This window comes from Manis pentadactyla, chromosome 10 (assembly GCF_030020395.1).
Source record: "Manis pentadactyla isolate mManPen7 chromosome 10, mManPen7.hap1, whole genome shotgun sequence".
In the NCBI taxonomy this organism is placed as follows: Eukaryota; Metazoa; Chordata; class Mammalia; order Pholidota; family Manidae; genus Manis; species Manis pentadactyla.
Window position 1 is genome coordinate 545,217 of NC_080028.1, and position 17,831 is coordinate 563,047.

General features: G+C 63.5%; 2 protein-coding genes across 21 annotated transcripts; both read left to right on the top strand.

Moving 5' to 3' along the window:
- Positions 1–477: 477 nt before the first annotated feature.
- MAPK11 (mitogen-activated protein kinase 11) lies at positions 478–6,828 on the top strand. 7 transcript variants are annotated; one of them, XM_057508408.1, is made up of 12 exons: positions 478–665; positions 2,887–3,016; positions 3,101–3,159; positions 3,234–3,345; positions 3,416–3,445; positions 3,539–3,586; positions 3,665–3,779; positions 4,107–4,150; positions 4,326–4,499; positions 4,971–5,049; positions 5,132–5,305; positions 5,561–6,828. In XM_057508408.1, the coding sequence occupies exons 1-12, from the start codon at positions 550–552 to the stop codon at positions 5,638–5,640; spliced, it is 1,161 nt and encodes a 386-aa protein (XP_057364391.1). In that variant the 5' UTR covers positions 478–549; the 3' UTR covers positions 5,641–6,828. The 7 variants fall into 7 exon arrangements, with proteins under 7 accessions (XP_057364391.1, XP_057364390.1, XP_036762651.1 ...); XM_036906755.2 differs by having other exon boundaries at positions 480–665; positions 4,107–4,178; positions 4,420–4,499; XM_057508409.1 differs by adding an exon at positions 1,220–1,311 and having other exon boundaries at positions 537–665; positions 3,416–3,586.
- Positions 6,829–8,711: 1,883 nt separating this feature from the next.
- On the top strand, positions 8,712–17,157 carry MAPK12 (mitogen-activated protein kinase 12). Of its 14 annotated transcripts, XM_057508400.1 has the most exons (15): positions 8,712–8,730; positions 8,937–9,035; positions 9,121–9,250; positions 9,928–10,141; positions 11,533–11,591; positions 12,455–12,566; positions 12,679–12,708; positions 12,990–13,037; positions 13,593–13,707; positions 13,878–14,021; positions 14,128–14,207; positions 14,291–14,369; positions 14,444–14,617; positions 15,032–15,075; positions 16,563–17,157. In XM_057508400.1, the coding sequence occupies exons 2-15, from the start codon at positions 9,023–9,025 to the stop codon at positions 16,881–16,883; spliced, it is 1,563 nt and encodes a 520-aa protein (XP_057364383.1). In that variant the 5' UTR covers positions 8,712–8,730; positions 8,937–9,022; the 3' UTR covers positions 16,884–17,157. The 14 variants fall into 14 exon arrangements, with proteins under 14 accessions (XP_057364383.1, XP_036762630.2, XP_036762632.2 ...); XM_036906735.2 differs by lacking the exons at positions 8,712–8,730; positions 9,928–10,141 and adding an exon at positions 8,757–8,813 and having other exon boundaries at positions 8,849–9,035; XM_057508399.1 differs by lacking the exon at positions 8,712–8,730 and having other exon boundaries at positions 8,881–9,035.
- The last annotated feature ends 674 nt before the right edge of the window (positions 17,158–17,831 follow it).

A 17,831-nucleotide genomic window follows, 5' to 3' on the forward strand; every position in this document is an offset into this window, starting at 1 on the left:
GAAATCCCATCGACCGCCCCTGGATTCTTTGATTTTGAGAGTTCTACTTCATTTCTGGGGGAGCGGGTTCAGGGCCCGGAGCGGGTGGGGACCCGAGCAGGCTGAAGGGGGTTGTACATGCAAGAGGAGGCGGCGGGAAGGGTGCAGGGGAAGACGACGGGGAGACTGGGCAGCAGCGGCGGCCGGGATCGGGCGGTGCCCGGGGCCAGAGCGGAACACCGCGGGCGTGCGGAGACGCGCGTGGACCTCAGGCGTTAGGAGCGAGCGGGGCGGGCCGCCCCTCCCCCGGGCCCGCCCCCGAGGCGAGGGCTGGTTTCCGCTCGCCAGCCGCCTCGGAGGGCCGGGAAGCCGCGCGTTTGTCTGCCGGCGCCCCCGCCCCCGGCCGCGCCCCGCCCCGCCCCGCCCCGCCGCCGCCGCCTCCTCATCCTGCCGCCCTCCGTGCGCTCGGCTCGGTCTCCGGCGCGGCAGGGGCGGGGCGCGGCCGGGGCTGGGCTGGGCGCGGCCGGGGAGGGGGCGTGGGCCGCGGGCCGGGCGGCGGCCGCTCCAGACATGTCGGGCCCGCGCGCCGGCTTCTACCGGCAGGAGCTGAACAAGACGGTGTGGGAGGTGCCGCAGCGGTTGCAGGGGCTGCGCCCGGTGGGCTCGGGCGCCTACGGTTCCGTCTGGTAGGGGCGGGCGTGGGGGGCGGGCGCGGGGGCCGGGCGGGACTGTGCGCGCCCCACCCCGCCCGGAGCGGGGTTCACGAGTGGGGAGGGGCCTCGGCTATCTCCGCCCCCAGCCCGACGAGGATCCCGAGAATGAATTAGGGGAGGCGGAAGGGGGGCGCGAAGGAGAAACTTTCCCACCGAGCCGCCCGGGGCATAGAGAGAGGTCGTCCTCCCGCCAGGTCCGATCCGGAGCGTCCCCCATCAGGCCTTTAATACTGCGGCGTCACAGCCGGCGACAGGGCGAGTCTCCCAGCCCCCTAAATATCGCACCACGCATTCGGGGTGCCCCGGCCAAGGGTCAGGCAGCCTCCTTCTGGCAGATGCCTCTGCCTTAGGGGGGTAGTTTTGTTCGAAAAAGGAGCTCAGCTGGAGGGAGAGCAGGACCCCTCCCCTTTGAATGGCCTCAAGCACCCCCGTGGGTCCTGCCTTCTCCTGGTTTTCCGCGAGTGTCTCAGACACAGGATGTACTTAGGTGTGAGCAGAGACGCCTGCCATTCCCCCTACAATCCTAGGAGGGTCTGCATCCCACCCAGCCCTAACCAAGAGAGCTGAGATCACTGCGCCCTGAAGTTAGGCCATGGGGCCCGGACAGCCTGCCCACAGGGTATCTAAGGGCAGGTGAGGATTGGGGTTCTACCGGGGCCAAATGGGGAGGTGGCTGCAGGGAACCCTGGTTGCAGTCGCAATAACAATGAGGTTGATGTGGGGTGTGGATGTTGAAAATTACCCCCCAGCCCCTTACGTGGGTTCCTTACTGAGGCTGGTGCTAGAGGGCTGATGTCCAGAGGGAGTCTTGAGGGTGGGGAGGCAGGGGCGGGGGTGGCCAGGGTTGGGGCATTGTTCCAGGCTTTGGCAGAAGTTGAAGAGTGGACTTCTCCGGAGCGCCTACCAAGGCCCAGCTCTGGAGCCTGGAGCAGGGGTTTGGGGTCCCCGAGGCCTCGGACCTCATGGTGTCACTCACCAGCCCTCAGGAACCTCAGGTCATTTCAACCATTCCATCCTCAGGCCTGTGTCTTCATTTCTAATACTTTAGGGCAGGAAGAGAGGGGCAATGTGTGCTGTGTGAGTGCCCTGCCCACACCCTGATACCCCAGAGATCTGGCAGTCCTTGCTATATTCACTTCTGGCACAGAATCACCTTTTGGGAGTTCCTAGGGAGTGCCAAGCTCAAGAGACACCCATCTCTCTCCCCTGCACCTAGTCTGCATGGCCCCTGTGCAGGTGATGGTCTTCTCCTGGGCTCCTACGTTTTCTGATGAGGCTGGCAACCCAGTGCCATCCCTGTCTCCTGACTGCCAAGAGGCAGTCAGGGAAAAGGATTTGCAGCCCCACATGAAGGGCCGTGCCCCTGCTTCCCACCCCAGGAGTGGCACGGACCTTCCCCAGCAGGCCCTTGGCTGGGGGCGGGGGACCATGGACACCCCAGGCACCTAGCTGGCTTTCCTCTACCACCACCTGGGCCCACGAGCATCCCAGGTCCTACAGGCCCTGTTTCCAGGGCAGGATTCCAGGGACAGGAGGTGAAGGTGGGGGGAGGAGGAGCACTGGCTGCAGGCAGCAGCCTGTGCAGAGGCATTGCTTTTAAGCTGGGCCTGATTCCGAGAGCGGTGAGACCTTGGGGATAGGGTGGCTGGACCGTTTTCATTTGAAGATGAAGCCAGTGACCCTTGTCTCCTGCCCTGTGAAGAGTAGATGGGTGTGGAGGCAGAGGGTCTGGACCTCTGGGGAGTGCGGTTGGGCAAGGGTGGATAGTCTGTGGGTCTGGACATCACCCTCTGCTGGACATTTCCTGCTGTCCAGTTTCTCACTGTTAAAAATACTGATGCGGTAAACACCTTTGCCCAGCTTTTCCTCAATATTTTGAACATTCAGAGGCATTGGGGGCCCAGGGGCTTGGAGTCAGCTTTGGAACCCTGAGGGAACCGCCTAGACCCATAGCCCAGGTGGTAGCAGGAAGACGCTTGCTGGGGCTGATATTTCTACCCTGGCTGACAGAGACTCCCCCCGGCCTTGTGCTGAGCTGGGGGTTAGAGTCACAGCAGCAAGGAAGCAGGGAGGTCCAGCTTCCGCCCTGGGTCTCCTGGGTGGGGCAGGACGGGGCCCTGTGGCCTGGGAAGGCTGGGGCAGAGGCGGGGGTGGCCTGCCTCCCTCACGGGCCTCCCTCTCTGGCCACCTGCAGCTCTGCCTATGACGCACGGCTGTGCCAGCAGGTTGCGGTGAAGAAGCTGTCAAGACCCTTTCAGTCACCAGTGCACGCGCGGAGGACATACCGAGAACTGCGGCTGCTCAAGCACCTCAAGCACGAGAATGTGAGGGTCACGGCCAGCCAGGCGGGCAGGGTTCTCCTGGGGCTCTGGATGAGGCACCGAGTCCTGACTCCTCTCCCGACTCAGGTCATTGGACTGCTGGATGTGTTCACACCGGGCACGTCCATTGAGGACTTCAGCGAAGTGTGAGCATGGGCTGTGGCGGGAGCACGTGTGGGACAGGGCGTGGGGCTACGTGCTGACCCCTGACCACACCCAGGTACCTGGTGACCACTCTGATGGGCGCCGACCTGAACAGCATCGTCAAGTGCCAGGCACTGAGTGATGAGCACGTCCAGTTCCTCGTGTACCAGCTGCTGCGTGGGCTGAAGGTGGGTGCGGGGGCAGGTGGGTGGGGTGGGGTCTGCGGCCGGACCTGACACTCCATGGTCTTCCCCTCAGTACATCCACTCAGCGGGGATCATCCACCGGGTAGGTGCGGTCGGCTGGCTGACTGAGTGTGGGGCCAGGCCGCTGCAGAGCCAGGCTGGGCAACTCCTGAGCTCACACCTGCCTGCCCTGCAGGACCTGAAGCCCAGCAACGTGGCTGTGAATGAGGACTGTGAGCTCAGGGTGAGCGCCAGGGGTGGGGGACCACAGGCAGTGGGGAGGGGAATATGGGGATGCTGACAACCCTGGTGGTCACCCTAGATTCTGGACTTTGGGCTTGCACGCCAGGCTGACGAGGAGATGACTGGCTATGTGGCCACACGCTGGTACCGTGCACCTGAGATCATGCTCAACTGGATGCACTACAACCAGACAGGTGGTGTCAACCCATATGGGGGCAGCTGTGCAGGGGGGCCAGGGCAGGCAGGCCAGCTCACAAAAGGGCCTGGGAGGGTGCCCTGTCTTGGGGGATAGACACAGTCCCAGACTTAAAATTAGTCCCAGACACAGACCAGAATTAAAATACAGACCCTGAGAGGTCCACAACATGGTGTGTCTTGGGCTAACTCCTCCACCTGCCTAGGGTCAGTCTAAAGGAGGAAATCTGTGGGCCCAGCTGTGACAGAGGGGACCCTAGGCTGCCCCCAGTTCTCCAAGGAGGGACATGGGGTGGGCAGACTGATGGTATCCCCTCCCCCAACAGTGGACATATGGTCCGTGGGCTGCATCATGGCCGAGTTGCTCCAGGGAAAGGCTCTCTTCCCAGGAAGTGACTGTATCCTTGGCTCAGGTTGGGGAGGAGGGTTGAGCCAGGGTCCCCCCTTGTGGGTGGAGGTCAAGAGAAGTGGGCCCTGGCCCTTTCTGGCCAGTCTTGCCTCCTCTGCCCCATGCGGTACCTCCTTGGGCTGTACCTCCTTCCCCAGGTGTAGAAAAGCAGGTTCTGGGTGGTGCTCCTAAGATCTGGGGGCCTGGGAAACGTCTCTGCCTGGCCAGTGGGCATTTCCTGAGCCAGGCAGACATTGACCAGCTGAAGCGCATCATGGAGGTGGTGGGCACACCCAGCCCTGAGGTTCTGGCAAAGATATCCTCGGAACATGTGAGTCACCAGCCACCGGCTCCCTCTGCTGACCAAGCCCCCAGGCACCCTGGAGGAAGGGGCAGTGTGGGAACAGATCCAGCGCCATGTGGGGAGTGTGGGTTGCACAGTGAACTAGAGTCCAGGGCCGGCGCCTGACCCTTCAGGGGGAACAGGAGAGCAGGGAAGGCGTTCCTGGCTCGAGGAAGTGAGGGCGAAGCCACTGCGTCAACCAAGAGTGGCCTGGCCAAGGGCGGTGGGCGGCTCCAGGCCCAGATCCTGCAGACATCGAGGGCCTGGCGAGGGGCTAGTGCCACCAGATCCAAGCAGGGGACGTCAGGTCTGTGCTTGTCCATGCCCAGGCCTGTTGGTGTGAATGAGTCTGGGAGCTTCTCTCGGCAAGCGCCTGCCGGGCTTGAAGCCCCTGCCTAGCCTGGTGCTGGGGAGGCAGGGGTTGAGCAGTCCGCCCAGGTCCTTCCCATGTGCCCCCAGGCCCGGACATACATCCAGTCCCTGCCCCCCATGCCCCAGAAGGACCTCAGGAGCATCTTCCACGGAGCCAACCCCCTGGGTGAGGATGGGCCCCGGGGCTGGTCTGGGCTCATGTCTGGCCTTCGATGCGCAGCTGACCTCCCCCTATGGCCACTCTGCAGCTGTGGACCTCCTGGGAAGGATGCTGGTGCTGGACAGCGACCAGAGGATCAGTGCAGCTGAGGCCCTGGCCCACGCCTACTTCAGCCAGTACCACGACCCAGATGATGAGCCTGAAGCTGAGCCTTATGAGGAGAGCGAGGAGGCCAAGGAGCGCTCCATGGCCGAGTGGAAGGGTGGGCCTGGGGGCAGGAACAGGCTGTCAGTGCCTGCGTCCTGCAGGAAGAGCCCCGGTTCCTCGCCACAGTAGTCTGGGAGCAGGACAACACCCCCCCACTCCAGGGTTGGGCAGGCAGAGGTGGGGCTGGCAGCACCAGCCCAGGCTGCCCTCAGAGGGTGGTGGGTCTGGGCCAGGAGGCTGACACAAGACAGCTGGGTGTGGGCACTTGGCCATTGGCAGCCTGACCTCACCCTTTGCCCTCACCCCCCAGAGCTCACCTACCAGGAAGTCCTCAGCTTTAAGCCCCGAGAACCACCGAAGCCGCCTGGCAACCTGGGCCCTGAGCAGTGAGCGGGGTGCTGCCCCTGGCACACGGACGCAAGGAGGGGCCTAGTCTGCCTGCGCCTTTCTCGGCCTGCCAGGTTCCCACACAGGGTGGCTCCCAACACCATGATGGCTGGCAGCCCTGGTCCCTGGCCTGGGACCTCTCGTCTGCACACCGCTCCTTAAGGGCAGTCCATGTATGCATGTGAACTCATGAAAGTGCGCACATGTGCGAGCCGTGGGTGTCGGAGTCTGGGCCAGCGTCCTGGACTCCCTTGGTCCTCCCGCCCCCTTCCAGCTGCTGGGTCTCCCTGGGGGCCTCACCATGGGGACTGGGAGGCCATAGGGCTCCTCTTGGGGACCATCTGTCTCCAGATCACCTCAGCCCCAGAGAGCTGTCTCTGGGGTCGTGCAGAGACCCAAAGGGAGGGGTCTCAGTGGTCAGAGCTGCTCAGCCTGGAAGTGAGAGTTTCCCCTTGGAAATGCTGAGACCCGAAGGTCTGACAGCTGGACAGGGTCTTCCTTGGGAAGTGGCGGGGCAGGGACAGCCACCAGGTGTCAAATCAGAAAATCATCCTGGAGCCACGTGTTCCCTGGGCCACGTGTGGCATGTGCACTACTGTGTACTCCTGCATCTTCATGGCCAGGCCTGTGCACACACGTGTGAATCTGTGGGCACCCTGAGTGCCAGTGGTCATGACCAGCTGGAGGCCCCAGTTGGGGTGGCTGTACTGTTGCTCCCCTCCCCCCAGTTCCTGACGCCATGAGGGGGCTGAGATCCTGCTGTGCACCATGTGAGGAGCTTAGGTGGGCAAGGGACCTTCTTGGGTATAGGGACTGCAGCAGGTCCTGAGGCATAAGTACACAGAGTCAGTTGGGGAGCCAGCAGGCACAGGGGCTTCATCCAGCCTTGAGGACACTAAGGGGGCAGCACACACGGATCTGGACCTGGACCTGGACCTGGATGTTGGCCCAGAGCTTATGAAGAAGCCTCTGCCTGCTCTACCTCTGCCCTCTCTCTGGCTCTGCGTTGGCCCTCACCCTAGTGAGCTGTGGACAGCATCCTGCCTGAGACATGGGGGTGTGAGTCCTCCCCATAGGGGTTTCTCGGTCAGGTGGTCAGGTGGTGACCGCCTACCTTGCATGACTCAAGGAGTTCCGAATGTTAAGTGCCTGCACCAGGTTTTTGCAATAAAGGGGGTTCCCTCTTGCTCAGCTTGTATCCCAGGCTCTGCTGCCCCACTGTCCCCAATGCCTGGGGAGAGGGGGGAGGTCATTGCACCCCCGCTGGTCTGCCCCACCAGATGCTTGCACTGGCCAGGTCCCTTGGCCCCCGGTCAGACAAGCAGCTGTCTAGCACAGCACCCTCCCTGCTCCCTGTGAACCCAGGTAGCCTGGGGCTGGGGGTGGGGTGGGCTGAGTCCTCCACCCAGGCCAATGGACTCTGAGGGGGACAGGGAGTGATGGCTACCCGCAGATCAACCCGGCTGCTCTTCCAGAGGACTCACCAGGCAGGTTCCACTTCTGGACCAGAGCCAGCCCTGCCCCTTGCTCAGTGGTCAGGGAAGCTGCCGGGGAACAATCAGAGGTCTCAGAGAGCAAAGGCCTGCCCCTCCCAGGGTGGTGGGCTGAGGGAGACAGCTTTCCTCTCTGGTTACGGGGAGAGAGGGCCGAGGACCCGGGCGACAGGGATCGGGCATTGTGTCTCTGGGACACAGACATCCTGTGCCCTTAGCCTACGGGGAAGTAGAGCCCATCTGGGAGTTGGACCTCCAGGGACCTGGTCATTGTGGCTACTGGGCCTCAGGTTCTGGGGAACCCTAGAGGCCAGGTTGGGCCAAGTCCTGTGCTGATGGGGATGGGAACAGACCTGGCACATGCCCATCCCAGGGTCAGGTCTGACACGGAGACCTGCTGGGTCCTTCCCTGAGGAGTAAGGGGGCCAGCTGGGGCTTCCTGGAGGAGGCAGGTGCACTGCCACAGGCCACCGTGGGCCTGAAGGGCAAGAGGTTCAGGCAGCTGTGGCTCCAGTGACCGCAGGCTGTGTCCACTGACTACTGGCACTCAGATCACCAGCTGGCAGCACAGGTGTAAAGCTGCTCTGGCTGGGCCTGAGCTGCTGATTCATGGCAGGCAGACCAGAGAGGGTGGTTACCCCACTCGCTCTCCGACCTGGGTCCCTGGGCTAGAAGAGAATGGAGGGGCTGGCTGGGGTCACTGCCGTCCAGGAGCATCTGGTCCAGGATGTGGACAAACCCGTGAAAGAATGATGCCCCTGCTGAGGGGTAAGGGGGCGCTGAGATCTGGAGTCGGGCCCTGCTCCACCCATGGGGTCAGAAACACCTTCCTGGAGAGAGAGGTTCAGGCCCAGCTCAGAAGGACAAAAGGGAGGGAGTAAGCCGGGCTGGGGTGGGACAGGCAGTGGGACTTGCAAATGTTCGGGGTGGGCTCCCCACATGGAGGGGGGTGAGCGACAGGAGGGAGGTGGGGGATGTGCATGGCCCAAGGGGACCTACTGGACCGCTGCTCTGCCTCCTGGGGTTGGGAGGCCTGGGGTCAGTGGTCACGGGTGGGGGGGCTGTTGAGCCTGTAGTCTAAGTTTGGGAGACAGAACCAACTCCCCCACGTGGAAAAGGGGATGCAGGCAGGGCAGGTGCTGAGGAGCCCCACGCTGTGGGATGGCTGTATCAGCCCAGGGGAAGGGGCTTCCTGCCGGATGGGTGAGTTGACCTGGAAAACACAATGCTCAGCCCCGGGCCTCAGGACTGGGGACCCAGTTGGGTGTAAGTTGGGCTGACGAACAGCGGCTTGGGGCCGGGGATAGAAGTCCCTGGGGATCAGGGCTGCAGAGGATGGGCCCGCGCCTTGGGGGAGTGATTAGTAAGGAGGAGTCGGGGCGCCTGCTAAGATACCCCGACGGGCCCGGGAAGTGCAGTCTGAGCGTCGAGGCGGGCCGCGCCCGGTTCCCGGCTGGGACCCAGCTGCGGGCGCGCTCCCCCCCCACTCTGCCCTTCCCCCAGCCCGGGGCCCTCTCCCGAGCTGCCGCCTCCGGTTTCCGCAGGGGCCGGAGGGGCCGGAGGGCGGGCGGGCAGTCACGTGCGCGTGGCCCTGGGGCCGGTTGGTCCGTAGTCAGGGGAGGGGCCGCGCGCTGCCGGGCCGGGCTGGGGTCGGCGGTCCGGGGAACGCGGAGCGGAGAGCTGGGAGCGCGGGTGGCTGCGGCGGCGGGCGGCAGCCCGGGGCGCGCGCCGGGAGAGTCCCGGGAGCGGGGGCTGCGGCGGGGCGGGGCCCGAGCCGACCATGAGCTCCCCGCCGCCCGCCCGCAGGGGTTTCTACCGCCAGGAGGTGACCAAGACGGCCTGGGAGGTGCGCGCTGTGTACCAGGACCTGCAGCCCGTGGGCTCGGGCGCCTATGGCGCGGTGTGGTGAGCGCGGGCCGGGAGGGGGGGCCGGCCGGTGTCGGGCGGCTGGCGCGTGGCCCGGCCCTCGCACTAAGCGCTGCGCCCGCAGCTCGGCCGTGGACAGCCGCACAGGCGCCAAGGTGGCCATCAAGAAGCTGTACCGGCCCTTCCAGTCGGAGCTCTTCGCCAAGCGGGCCTACCGCGAGCTGCGCCTCCTCAAGCACATGCGCCACGAGAACGTGAGTCGCGCTGGCCCCCGGCCCTCGGCGCACCCGCCTCCTGCCCAGCAGACCCCACCCCAGAAGACCGGGCCTTCCCATCCGCCCGCAGGCAACCCCCCTGTGTGGTGGGGAGGAGACCGGGGCTCCAGGCACGGTCTGCAGAGGGGTGAGGGCAGAGCCCACCCCGCCTCTCACCTCTGTGCTAGGTTAGAGTCCTCCCCCTCGGCCTGTCCCGGAGAGGAGGGAGTCCCTGGGCTTCTTCCCGGGGCTGCGTCTGGCTTCTCAGCCCAGGCCCCAGTCAGGGGACTCTCCAGGCCCCACCCCAAACCCTGCCTCCAGCCAGCACCTCCCCTAAACACTGCCCTAGTCCACCTCCTGAGCCTCAGCCCTGGGGGCTGGGGTCCCTGGGAATGCGGAGTCAGGCATGGAATCAGAGTCCGTGTCCTGACTCTGGCACCCCAGAGCCTCGGGGTCTTGGTGGTATAGTGGCCAGCACGCCAGAGGTGCTTCCTTTGCGTCCATGGGGTGGGGTGTCACGGACAGTGGACGAGGAGCAGATCTGGACCCCCACCAGGGAAAGGCCTCCCCTGTCCGCAGACCTGCCCTCAGGACGCCACACGTGCCCGGCCTCTCACCGCTGTTGCTGGTGGCTGGAGCCCTTCTCTCTGCTCGGGACCTCCTGCTTCCCCATGCAGTTCCTCCTGCTGCCGAGAACTCGGCCCCCTCCCACACCAACCATTCCTCCCTTGTCCCTCTCGGCCTGGTCCGAGGGCTGGTGGTCTGCCCACCCAGGCCCTGGCCCGCCGTGCTCCCACACAGAGGACCTGCCCCCCCGGGTCATCGGAGCCGACAGCCTTCTCCTGTGCCCACCAGGAAACTCATCTCCTCGGTTCCTCAGGGGCTAAGAGGGTGGGCCCTTCATTCTCACAGACCTCCCAGATGAAATCTGCTCATGGTGGACACCAGCCCTGCCAGGCCTCGCTGCCTCCTGGTCACGCCTGAGCCTGAGGGCAGACTCCTGTGCCCGAGGCTTTCTCCAGCTCCTCATCACCCCCACTCCCCCTGGAGCCCCTGGCCCTATCCAGCAAGGTCTCTGGGTCTCCCACCCCCAGCCTGGCCAGCCCCCTCCACTGGGCCAGTCGAGGTCCTGACCTGCTGCTTCCAGGGAGCCCAGCCAGAAGCTGGGAGGCCCAGCCTCTCCTAAACCAGTTTTCCCGGGAGGAAGTCAAGAGGCTAAGTGGGGGCCATTAGAGGCACTGCCTGGTGGCCCAGTCCCACCCCTGCCCCTCTGTCCAGGCTGCCATGCACACCACGGAAGCGCAGGAGTGTCCATCACGCTGCTGGGAAGCTCGCACACTTCCCCAATGCCAGGCCTCACCCATGTCCAGGGCCCCCCGTTTATCTGCCCTGTCTGCTCCTTCTCCTGCCCAGGGCCGGGCCGCAGCGGCTCCTCAGGTTGTCCCTCCACCTTGTGTCCAGTCTTGCTTCACTCTGGTCTGTCCCCATATAGCAGCCAGGGGGACACATTCAGCGTCAGGCCTGTTTAGACTCTCCCTCGGCAGCTCTTAGAAGCAGAGCCAGACCTTCACCTGGCATGCCAGGGCCTGCTTGGGCTTCCTCCGGCCGTTCCTTGGCTACCCCCTAGCCTGGGCCTTGGCCACCTGGCCTCCCTCCCCATGTTCCTCAAACGCTTGAAGTGTTCTCCTGCCTCAGCTGCAGTTCACGCAGCCTCAGCCAGGCATCCCCCTGCTGGCTTGCCCTCCCACTGCTCCAAGTGCGGGTCTCCTGGGTCCCTGGAGGCCCTGTCACCCTGAATCCTAAGTGCTGGCTGTCACGTACAGTGTGTAGTTCCTCGCTTCTGACCAGGGGTTTGCGGGGCCAAGTCTGGCTCTTGGACTGGTCATAGCATGCTGCCTGGGCCTCTCCGGCAGAGGCATCGCCCCTGGAGACTGTCCCCACCCTGGTCTTGGGGTCCTCAGTGGGGACTGGAAGGGGTGGGGGAGGGCCCAGGGCTGAAGCTCTTGGATGCTGGGAACCGACCCAGACTTGGAGCTGCCCCTCCCACGGAGGGTCTCGGCTGTCACCATCCAAAAATAGCTTGTGTCTGTGGGCATGCGTGTCAGGCTGGGTGGCAGTGCCAGTGGGCAGAGCCAGGTGCTGTGGACAGTGGGGTAGAGGGGGACAGCTGCAGGGGGGCTCTCTTGCCCCAGACACAGTCCCAGCCTCAGGGGTATGCCTGAGCCCCCTGCCATACCTTCCACCGTGTCCTATCCCACTTGGTGTTCTGGCCTCCTCCCCAGGTGATCGGGTTGCTGGACGTGTTCACTCCTGATGAGTCCCTGGATGATTTCACAGACTTGTGAGTGCCAGCTTGGGGCTGGCTGGCCAGGTGTTGGGAGATTCCCGGGCACCAACTGGGTTGGCATGGGGACCCGCTTGAGGCAGGTTTCCCCTGCAGGCCAGATGGGGGTCGGGATGCACAATGCCCACCTCCTCCCACACCACAGTCCACCCTCTGCCACATGCCCCTGGCGTCCTACAAGTGTGCTTGATACCCGGCCCTCTCCAGGTCCAGAAGTGTGAGCCTTTGGCCTGAGCATTTGTTGGCTGGCAGGTCCCCTGCTCTGGGACCCTGGCATCAAGTGTGTGGCCTGTAATTGGAGCTGTTGACCTTTGTTGGTAGGCAGAGGAGGAGCAATAGGGAGGACTTCTCCCTGTCCTTGCTCTGCTGAGCCTGCCCTGTGGGCGGCCACCCCTGGACTTGCCCTGTTGTTGGCTGAGAGCCAGGGGCTGGGGAGGACAGGCTCCTGGCCTCCTGACCTCGCAGAGGTCAAGGACTCAGACTGGCCCCAGTATGCTCACAGGATAATGCGTGTCTCTCCCTTCTGTCCTTGTCCCCAGCCCCCGGTCCAGCTGGCTCCTCTGACTTAAATGACCCCTGCCTGCAGGCATCTCTCTCCTTTCTCTCGCGTCCTTCTCTGCCTGTGAGCCTCGGGGCTTCCCAGCTCCCAGCCTGGCACACTGCTCTTCAAGAATGCCCTCAGCCCAGTCCCGACCAACCTGGTGTCCTGGAGCAGGCTGGGTGGACAGAGCTGCCCCCTTTGGATGGGTGGATGGGCATCAGGGGAGGTAACACGGTACTACAAGGTGACAGGGTTGTCCAGGCTCTGAGCCCAGGTCCAGTGGGGGACACCTGTCTGCACCCCACCCCAATCTCTGCAGTTACCTGGTAATGCCATTCATGGGCACCGACCTCGGCAAGCTCATGAAGCATGAGAAGCTGAGTGAGGACCGAGTCCAGTTCCTTGTCTACCAGATGCTAAAAGGCCTGAAGGTGGAGATGGGTCGGGGTAGGGGGCAAGAGGAGGCGGAGCTCCCCAGGCTGTTGTCCTGGGGCTCTCCTGGTCCAGAGCTGTCTGCTACTGACCCCTTCTTTGCCCCCACAGTATATCCATGCTGCTGGCATCATCCACAGGGTGAGTCCTGGTGGTGGTGGGGCTTTCCCTGGCTGTGTGAGCCTGTGAGGGGCTCGACCTGCAGAAGCCCCTGCTTCTAGCCCATATGTAACGGGGCATGGCGGGGTCCAGTGTGGGGTATACACAGGGCAACACGCAGCCCTAGAGGCCCAGGCACCTCCACCTTTCCCGTGGGGTGGGGCCAGCCAGATCTGGTTGCTCCTTCATCGAGGCACTGCCCAGGCTCTGCCCTTTCACATGGTGGCGGCTCCACTGCGCAGCCACCTTTCCTCTGCTCCTAGGACCTAAAGCCCGGCAACCTGGCGGTGAACGAGGACTGTGAGCTGAAGGTGTGTGTCGGGGGGCTTGGGCTCCCTGCCCACCTGCCTTCTGTGCCTTTAGTTCTCAGGCCTGGAGGAGGGGTGGCCCAGGCCAAGGCCAAGGCTCAGACCCCAGGCATCCAGGCAGGAGCTGAGAAGCCGAAGGACAGATGTGCCCCCGGGGAGGCACTTGATGTAGATGGCTTCAGGCACATTCCCGTACCTGCTTGAGGCATAGGGCAGGGAGTGTCCCTAGTCCTCCATGTCTTGCGCCAGGGCAGGGCTGAGTAGGCATCCTCAAAGGTGATGGAAAGGCCCAGGGGTCCGCAGAGTGGAGGAGCAGGTAGGGGAGACCCCCTGAGGAGCCTGCTCCTAAGGGTGGAGGGGACACAAGGTCCGTTGGTCTGGGTGCTCTGGCCATGGGGAGGAACATATGGAGAGGCTTGGGGGTCTGGCCATGACCTTAGCCTCTGGAGCGTAGGCAGGGTGCTTGGTGGGCCAGTCCCCTTGGGGTCTCCTGGACCACAGGCTGGCCCACCCATTCCCTGGGGCCCCTTTGCCCCTCCTTCCTGCCTCTGGCTGCAGATTCTGGACTTTGGCTTGGCCAGGCAGGCAGACAGCGAGATGACTGGATATGTGGTGACCCGGTGGTACCGGGCACCTGAGGTCATCTTGAATTGGATGCGCTACACACAGACTGGTGAGAAACTGCCCAGGGACTCAGGTCACCCACCATGTCGGCCTCCCAGTATGCCTGCCTGCTCCTCTGTGTTGTCCTGGGAAGCCATGGGGAGGCCGCTGAGCTGGGTGAAGGCATGCAGGCTAGATGGCCCGTGTCCCTGTGTCCATGTCCCCCTCACCTCGTGTCAGTCTCCCCTTGCCCTGTGTGTGTCCCCACCCTCCTTGGCCCACAGACCCCTGATGCAGGGGCTTCTGTCTCAGTGGACATCTGGTCAGTGGGCTGCATCATGGCGGAGATGATCACAGGCAAGACGCTGTTTAAGGGCAATGACCGTATCCTGAACCTGTGGGGATCAGGCGGGGGGCAGGGTGCTGCCCAGGCCAGATGGGTGGGTGAGCCCTGCTCTGGCCCCAGGTTGTGCTCCTCAGCTCGGTGCAGACTTGGACCAGCTGAAGGAGATCCTGAAGGTGACGGGGACGCCGCCTGCTGAGTTTGTGCAGAAGCTGCAGAGCGCTGACGTCAGTCGGGAGCTGGGAGGGCTGGAGGGCCTGCACCGGGGCCTGGGCCGGGGGCTGGCCCCTCATCCTGTCTCCCTACACAGGCGAAGAACTACATGAAGGGCCTCCCTGAGTTAGAGAAGAAGGATTTCACCTCCTTCCTGACCAACGCGAGCCCTCTGGGTAGGGCCAGGGTGTGGGTCAGGGACCAGGGCGAGGGGCTCTCCCCGGCCTGGCCTGATTAGCCCTGTCCCTAGCTGTGAACCTCCTGGAGAAGATGCTGGTGCTGGACGCGGAGCGGCGGGCGACTGCGGCCGAGGCGCTGGCCCACCCTTACTTCGAGTCACTGCAGGACACAGAGGACGAGCCCGCGGCCCACAAGTATGATGAGTCCTGTGACGACGTGGACCGCACCCTGGATGAGTGGAAGCGTGAGTCCAGAGTCGGGGCAGGGCCCGTGTCTGCATCCCGAGGGCCCATGCAGGTGGCCGAGGGCTCAGTCCTGGGCGCCCCCACCTCAGGAAACAGGTCAAGTGAGGAACACAATAGGCAGTCTGAGGGCAGGAGGGCTTCCTGGTGGAGGCGACCTTTGGAGCTGAAGGTTAAGAGGGGGGCTCCCGGCAGGGGTTTGGCACAAGGGAGCACGAAAAGAGTTCCGAAAGTCATGGGGGCCCAGCTCGGTGCAGGCTGTGGTGAGCACTTGGCCTCTGCCCCAGTGTGCCCAGCTCCCTCCCAGCGGCTAGACCAGAGGCTCAGGACACCCCAGAGCCCTTCCATGCCCACTTGTGCCCCCGACCTCTGCTCACGCTTCTCAAGCTTGTCCCTGCCTTTCCTTGTCCCTTCAGGACCCCTCCCACCCGGACAACTATGTTCCCCTCATATCCCACCGGTAAGGCAAGGTCCACCCCAGGCAGCCCACAGCACTTCACCACCCCTTGACTGTCCACTGAGCAGTATAGACCCCCCAAAACTGTGCTATGCACCTCCAGCTTACTGGCCATCCCCTTCACACCAGGGGCTTTTCTCATCCGTTGAGGCCCACCACCATCTGCTCAGCTTCAGGCTGTCTGGTGCCCCGGTGCCCCACGCTAGGACTGGCCTTGTGCATCTCCACCCCAGAATGGCAGGCTGGGATGGCTGGCTTTGTGTCTCTCAGTGTCTGTAGGACCAGCCTGTGGTGCAGGTCTGTCTGAGGGCGCCCGTTAGCCCCGTGGGGCTGCCACTGTGTGCTAGGCTGCCTCCTGGCTGTGCCCCAGACCTAGGACATTGGTCCTGCACATGGGGTTGGGGCTGGGGCTGGATGGGTTGTGGTTCTCCAACCATGTTCCTTAGGGCCACTGGGCTCTTTGGTGCCTCCAGTAGGGGCTCCCCCATTACCTGTGCTGTGTTTTGTGCATATAAGTTTGGTTTGGCTTGATGGAAGTTTTCTGCTGCTAAAAAAGATAACATGAAAACCACAAGCCACAGGATCCTCTCTGTGGTCCCGGCCCACAGAAACTTTGGTGAGCGCTTTTGCTTTTACCCCTGACCATGATGGACATGGGGCCTATTTGTGGCTGAGCCCCCAGTCAGGAATGAAGGATGAAGGCCCTGGGTACCCCCCATGGGGTGGGGGGTCTACCTGCACCGTGTGGTGCCAAACCGCACAGGTACCTGCCCCAAACGCATTCTTTCCTGAGCTGGGCTGTGGAGGGCCAGCGCCCCCCAAATAGGCACTCCCCTGGCCAGACAACCGTAGGGATGCTGGGGTAGGCTGAGCAGAGCATGTCCCTAAAGACTGGTCAGAGGGGACACAGAGCAGGCCTCCCTCCCTTTGGGACGGCTCACTCTGAGCACACAGTTCAGGAAGCATGACCACTGGGTGCGGAAGGTGGGTGCTGGGGTAATGGGGAGTCCTCTCATCGAAATCTTCGTGGATGTCCTGGGTCCAGGGACTGGGGCGTGTCCTGGTAGTACCCTGAGTGGCTCCACTCAAGTGGACATACTGGTTTACATTCCTAGGAGGTCCTCTGCTCACTGAGGCAGGCTGTGGGGCCAGGGCCTGCCTGCCACGCCAGGGGCTGTGGGTTCCTGTGGATGGACACAGGTGGTTTGAGAGTGGCCGTGGTGTGGGACAAATGGCACCTGTGTGTGACCTCTGGTCCTGATGTTCTGGGGGCTGATGGGCGCCTAGGTCAGTGACTAACAACCTGCACTCTGACCCTGAGTGGGCCTCACTGACTCATCACTGGTCAGGGCAAGCACCAGTGGACTGGGCCCGGCACCCATCTCAGGGGGCTGGTGTTTGCCCTTGGTGCACCCTGGGGGCTGATTCTGATGGGTGATGGGCCCCTTCCCCCATGAGGCTCCGTCTCTGTTGCTCTCATCCTGCCCCAGGTGTCACGTATAAAGAGGTGCTCAACTTTAAGCCCCCCCAGCAGCTGGGGGCCAAGGCCTCCAAGGAGACGGCTCTGTGAAGACCCCTGGGCCCTGACGGGTGCCGGCGAGGATGTCTTGGAGATCCCAGCTGGGGTTCCGACCTGGAAGGGGAATCCGGTTTATTGCTGTGACCTTGGCTTGGGCTTGCACCCCAGGAGACTCCTCATTACTTGGACTCCCTCCCCAAGCCTGTTCCCCTGCTCTCAGGCTGCACTGCAGCCTAGCTTTGGAGGCGCATCTGAACTTTCTGGACAGGACATCCACCTGGCCTGGGGCTAGCCTCTTGACCCCATGAGCAGTGGCCCCTTCCCCAGGCTGCAACAAGAAGCCACAGCTGTGGTGGGGCAGGGCTAGGGGTCAAGGACTAGTGTCTGACCCTGCCTGCTCACCAGTGCTGAGAAGAAAGGACAGGGAGGGCGCAGAGCGCTGCCTCAGGGTTGTTGTTCTGGCGGCTGTTGGAGTGGACTCTTACTCTCCTGCACCCCCGGCCTGGAAAGTAAATTGGCCATGTGCTGTGCCCATATGGCTGGAAGGAAGCAGACCCTTTTGTAGAGCTGTTCTGGCTTTGTGTCCTGATTCTTGGGCTGGATCTCCACTGTTAGGCCCCTGAGCTGCACAGGGAAAGAACGCTGCCCTGGGAGACTTGGCACCTCCTGAGCCCCTGCACCGGGGCCCTCTCGCGGGTCCCAGAGCTGGTGCCCACCTCCCTGTGTCCTATGCCAGTGAACTCCAATCCTGGAGCCTCCACATTAGGGCTTGGGCCCCTTCCCACTGTGAGCTGATGTTTCTCTAGTGGCTCACACTCCGGAGCCAGACTTGGGGCAGGGACCGATGGCAGTGAATGTTAGGGTCCCATCTGGGGTTCATTCCCAGCTGTCTGAGCTCCATGCACAACACAGTCAAGTTCCTGGGGATCCTAGATGTAGAGGCTGCTGTGGTACAGCAGAGGGTGGGCTCTGTCCTCTTTCCAAACTTTTTGCCTCTCTCCCGGCTGCGTCCAAATGTGGCATTCTGTTGGCCATTCTACATCCCCAAAGGCTGGCAGCTGAGTCAGGGACCACCCTGTGGCTGCCCGCCCCTCCCACCTGTCCCCAGGGCAGATGCACCCAGGGCGGGGCCAGGACTCCCACCCTCTTCCTGCCTGGAGTCCGGCTGGACACGCACAGCGGGCTCGGCCAGATATGGGCAGACACGGTGGGCACCAGCCGCCTCCCAGGGGCCTTCCTG

What these genes read in the sequence shown, in the direction of transcription:
- MAPK11 (XM_057508407.1), top strand. Translation starts at nt 550, where the DNA reads ATGTCGGGCCCGCGCGCCGGCTTCTACCGGCAGGAGCTGAACAAGACG. An exon ending in ATGAGGACTGTGAGCTCAGG is followed by an intron (nt 3,587 to 3,664) that starts GTGAGCGCCAGG and finishes TGGTCACCCTAG; the next exon opens with ATTCTGGACTTTGGGCTTGC. An exon ending in TCATGGCCGAGTTGCTCCAG is followed by an intron (nt 4,151 to 4,325) that starts GGAAAGGCTCTC and finishes CCTCCTTCCCCA; the next exon opens with GGTGTAGAAAAGCAGGTTCT.
- MAPK12 (XM_057508400.1), top strand. An exon ending in CTGGATGATTTCACAGACTT is followed by an intron (nt 11,592 to 12,454) that starts GTGAGTGCCAGC and finishes CAATCTCTGCAG; the next exon opens with TTACCTGGTAATGCCATTCA. An exon ending in GTTCCCCTCATATCCCACCG is followed by an intron (nt 15,076 to 16,562) that starts GTAAGGCAAGGT and finishes ATCCTGCCCCAG; the next exon opens with GTGTCACGTATAAAGAGGTG.